Genomic DNA, 4,690 nt, shown 5'->3' on the forward strand with positions numbered 1-4,690 from the left:
AAAATCATTACTTAACCCCAATCCTTTTTGGCTCTGGGGAAGCAGAGTCTATGGAGCAGAAATGATGGGTAGAACAGAATAGTAGCCATTTGAAAGAAGAAAACAAAGTCAAGAGTGACTGGGGGCAGCAGGGAGTTGAAAATTCGGGCCTTTGTGGGGAAGCCATGAGGTGATGAAAGGGTCTGGAGGATAGAGGGTGTGCCTAAGCATGTCAAATGGAAGAAATTTCAAAGCCAGATTTCTCACTCTGGAGAGAGGGCAGTCATATGCCTGTATATCTACCGATCTCCATTCTCTCTGTGTGTTTACATGAAGACATAAATCTAGGCAAAGGAAGAAGGAAATAGCTCCAGACATTGTGATCTCTTCGAGATAAGGAAAGGGAGGAGGAGGGAGTCAGAATGAAGGGTCAAGAGGCAACTCAGCAACCTCTCCCAGTCTTTGTTTTCTTCTCCTCTTAACTTGGGTGCTAGAAAAGTTAAATGCTGTACCTCTGAGGAAACAGTGGGATCCAGCTTAAGGGAGATAAATGCCAGAGGAGAAACATTTGAAAATTAATAAGAATTTGATGCCGGAAAATCAACTGAGCTGAGTGTTGACATTTATATTTACAAAGACTCAGCAAAGCTCTATGTATTTGCATTTTCCCCAGTAATCTGTCGAATGGCAGATAGTGCAGTTTGTGTCCAGGGAAAGAACATCCAACAGTCTCTTCCCTAGAACACTACAATAAGATGGCTTTTTAAAAGAGTGAGGCCCTCCTGTGACTTGTCACAGATATAAATGTGATCCAGTTCGTGATTTAGCAAAAGCAGTTCTAGAGGACAGAACTAGAAGTTGCTACAGTTCACCCACTAATCAGAAAAGGATGTAAGCACAGTGAGAAACAAGCAGAATTGTAGGGAACTGCATATGGATAAGGGTGGATAAGGGATCTAGTCTTCATTCAAAGATTCAGGGAATGCCAAATCCTGGGGATGAGGCTGACATGAGACATGGGCAGTAAGAACCTAGGACCGGTCAAAGAGGAAAGGGCCTGAATGAAGAAAAATCACATTTTCCCTAGTGAAAAGGAGAACATTTTTATTTAAAAAGTGATGCTAAAGATATTAAAAATTTCTGTTGTGCTGTTGGCCTCTCCAAGGGCCCTTTCATTCAGGGAAAAGTATTGTTAGCTGAGCCCAAGGATGCCGGTTTTTCGTTTAGCCATGATATCAACAGTCATTTGGCCAGCCTCTCCATTGCTGGAAACACAATCCCGACTCCCGACCCTGCTGTTGAGGACGGAAAGGCTTTGTGTGGCCCGGATAACTTGAATGCAGGTGTGGAAAATCAGGGCCAGATGAAGACGTGCCTCAGCCAAGTGTGTCGGGAGACCGTGTCTCTTTGCTGCAACTCATTTCTGCAGCAGGCTGGATTAAATTTGTTAATAAGCATGACAGTTATTAATAACATGCTGGCCAAGTCCGTTTCAGGCTTGATGCTTCCTTTGATACCAGAGGGAAGTGAATGTGCTGAGGGGCAGGTTGTGAAACCCCTGACGGGTTTGTCTGAAAAGCCAGCCTTGTCGGGGGAGTTGCTGAGAGCCCAAGTGCTATGCCCCTTCGTACCCCTCTTTGTCAGGAACACAAACAGACAGCTTCTCTCAGAAACCCTGGCCTCTTAAGTGGCCCCTCCAGCAGGGTGGGACTGATCCACCCCAAAACAAAGCCCAGTCAATGGGGGAACACACACTTGTGTTCTCAAAGACTCTGCAGCGGGTGCTATTGAAGACCCAGCGTTAGCTGGCTCAGCACATCTCTGGGTGAAAGTTGCATTTGCTGAATCCGGGACCACACTCTTACTGGTCAGGCAGGGGTTCCCACAGAGCTTTGAGTAACCTCTTGGGTTTTCAGTCTGCAGGCAATGTGCATTGTAAATCGCTCCCTTGCAGCCTTCTCCCTGCGGTAAAGGGTCCTTTCAGCGGCCAGCTGTGGTTCAAGAACAACATGTTCTAGCCTCAGTGGGGATGCCTGGCCTGTGGTGGTCTCTGTGTCTAAGCTGGGCCATGCTGGGGAGACCAGACCCATAGGGGGCTTGTGCCAAAAGCCTATCAGTGGCTGCTTAGATGGGATCCTTTCCATTTACTCTCTTTTCTTCGCAAGCCTATGAACGATACCTATTGAGCAAAAAAGTACACCCCTCTTCTATGCGCTGTACTGACTTAACCTTGTCCACCACGTCTGCATTTTTGTGTACATTCAATAAAGCTGTGTGCTTTGACTGGCAAAATGGAGACCCGGTACTTGTTTCTGAATCTCTAGTCTGCATGAGGGGAAAGACCAAAATACATGATCCATGCTAACTGACTGGGGGCATTTGCTCCTGGCAGATGCCCACTCAGCAGTGCCCACAGGAGACTGGAGAAGGGATGAGCTGCAGGGTTCAGGGGGAGCCCCCAGAAGGGGCTGGGGGAGGGGCTGGGGCAGGGAAGGGGGTGGGGATGGGATGAAGGACTCTTGGGAGGACTAGAAGAGGCAACACCTTGAAGCAGGCAGCACAGTGCCTGATGCAGAGAAATCCTTCCCTAGAAGAAGGTGTCTTTCCTCGCCTGCTGGCCTAGAGAGGAAGCTCAGTACCCTCGTGCTGGCCTGTGCATCCCTGCCGTCCCACTGGGCAACCCATGCCTGACATCTGATGCATAATTATAGCAGTTACAGTTGCTACTTGCTGAGGGCCTGCTTGGTGGTGTTGTCTCTCCTGAGAAGCAGCTGTGCGACCTACTTGCAGGCCTCCTCCCTTCCTTGGGAGGCCAAGCCCAAATTCCCGGACTAGCGAGAAGGCTTGGCCCTCGCTTCCTCTGGGAAACCTCTTTTCTGCCCTCTCCCGGGTACTTCTGTGGGATCCAGGAAGGAGACAATGGAGACGTCCACGGATCCCCGAGGGGCTGGGAGGGCAGATGCTGAGGGGCGTGGCATGGCCATGTCTGGTCCACCCAGAAGGACACATATTCGTGCCGTCCATGCAAGCTCCCGGCACCCCTGGAAGGAAAGGAGGAATGTGGCTCTGCACACTGAAAGCTCCATGAATCTGTGCAACTCATTCCACCGCCCCTGCCCACATTTCCAGACCCCTCCCAGCAAGCCTCAGCCCTGGGTCAGCAAAGCCAGATTCCCGGGGTGTTTTGATGTGTCATGAAGTGGTCCTCCTCCTCAAAGGCCAGGCTCACGTAGGGGACAAGAAGCTTCCTTTGAGCGGTGCTGCCTGTGAGCCCGGTGCCCTCTCCTGGGCCCCCTGGGGTGTGGCTCAGGGACCCTGCACCCTGGTCACCAGTGGTGTCCCAGTGTACTGCTTCTGACTGCCCTCCTCCGTGCAGAGCACAGTGTTATCTCAATGTTTCCCTCCCTTCTCCGGGAGCCTGGGGGGGGGTGGTGCAGGTGGGGTGCCACTCTCCTGCTTGTACTCATCCGCCCCCACAGTTTGGGCTGCCTAGTGACCTTGGGGGCCTGCCAGAACTCTGCCCCTTCCCAAGCCCTGGGGCCTTGTTGGGCAGCATGTGACTGGTTGCTGTGACACCACAACCCCAGCAAGGCTCACCAGGCTGGGGCTTCGTTTGCTGGCTCTGGGGCCCTGTTTCCTAAGAGCTACTTACCTGACCCTCCCTTTGTGCCTAGCCAGCCTCAGGTGGGTGGGGCAGTCTGTTTGCCAGGCAGGACTACCCTCAGGCAGGCCCTCATCCCCTTGTCCAGTGGAGCGTGCTGGCCAGGGGCATCTTCAGCAACACCTTATTGCTCAGCCTCAGCCATCTCTGCCCTAACCACAGCATTTCTGCTTGCTCCTGGCTTGGGGTCCCAAATGGCCACGTGCTTCCTTCCTCCTCTGCACTCTGCCGAGTCCCCGCTTGAGTCCCGCCACAGGCAGCGCTCCACCATCTCCGAGGCAGGCACTAGGCCCTCTCAGGCCACAACTGACTCTGATCTCAGGCAGGGGCTGGGAGGCCTCTGCCCACCTCCTGAGCACCTCTGTTACAGGACAGCCTGCCAGCCCTGAAGTGTCTCCACAGTGGGGTCTTGGCCCAAGACACGACCCCTCTCCATGAGCTGGCACTGCCCTCCCTGAAACACTCCCTGTGTGGGGAAGCTCCGGGCCCTGGCTGGCCTCAGTTGGCCTTGGCTGGCTGCTGTGCCAGGGCGGGTGCCCGGTTCCCCGTGGGTTCTGCCTCGGATGTGGAGGGACCTGGAGCGAGAGGCATGCCTGCAGTCAGGGCCTGAGGAACACAGTCAGAGGCTTTCAGCGCTGGAAAGACTAAGGTGCCTGCCACCCCTGCCATGCTTCATTCAAAAATGAGACAGCAGGGGACCACCCAGCACAAACTTAGACCCACCTGTCTGCTACAATCCACCAAGTTCCTTGCCGGGTTTCCCTGTGGCAGACATTAGCCAGGGTTCTCAAGGCTTGAGCTTGTCGCACTCTGTGGGGGGTGCCTGCCTTGATGGGACTGCCCCAGCCAAAGCTGTGTCTTGGGTAAGTCTGGAAGTGCCTCCACACACTGTCTTCCGGCCGGCTCCAGAAAGAGCCCTGCTTTCCCTTCCTCATTATCTTGTCTACGTCTGTGCCTGTGGATACGAACTTTTACAGCAACTTCCAGTACCCTCCCAGCCTGCTTCCTGTCCTGGGAACTTTGTTATACGACCCCCCACCCCGCCCCTCC

General features: G+C 53.4%; 1 protein-coding gene across 1 annotated transcript; it reads left to right on the forward strand.

Moving 5' to 3' along the window:
* Positions 1-961: 961 nt before the first annotated feature.
* On the forward strand, positions 962-2,271 carry LOC138930881 (protein ARMCX6-like). Its single transcript, XM_070291270.1, has 2 exons — positions 962-1,002; positions 1,096-2,271. Exons 1-2 carry the CDS (start codon positions 962-964, stop codon positions 1,664-1,666), a joined length of 612 nt encoding a protein of 203 aa, XP_070147371.1. The 3' UTR covers positions 1,667-2,271.
* The last annotated feature ends 2,419 nt before the right edge of the window (positions 2,272-4,690 follow it).

This window comes from Ovis canadensis, chromosome X, assembly GCF_042477335.2.
Source record: "Ovis canadensis isolate MfBH-ARS-UI-01 breed Bighorn chromosome X, ARS-UI_OviCan_v2, whole genome shotgun sequence".
In the NCBI taxonomy this organism is placed as follows: Eukaryota; Metazoa; Chordata; class Mammalia; order Artiodactyla; family Bovidae; genus Ovis; species Ovis canadensis.

Excerpts from the sequence above, each read along its gene's own strand:
- LOC138930881 (XM_070291270.1), top strand. The coding sequence starts at position 962 with ATGCCAAATCCTGGGGATGAGGCTGACATGAGACATGGGCA. Across the intron at positions 1,003-1,095 it reads GCTGACATGAGACATGGGCA|TGATGCTAAAGATATTAAAA; the intron begins GTAAGAACCTAG and ends TTATTTAAAAAG.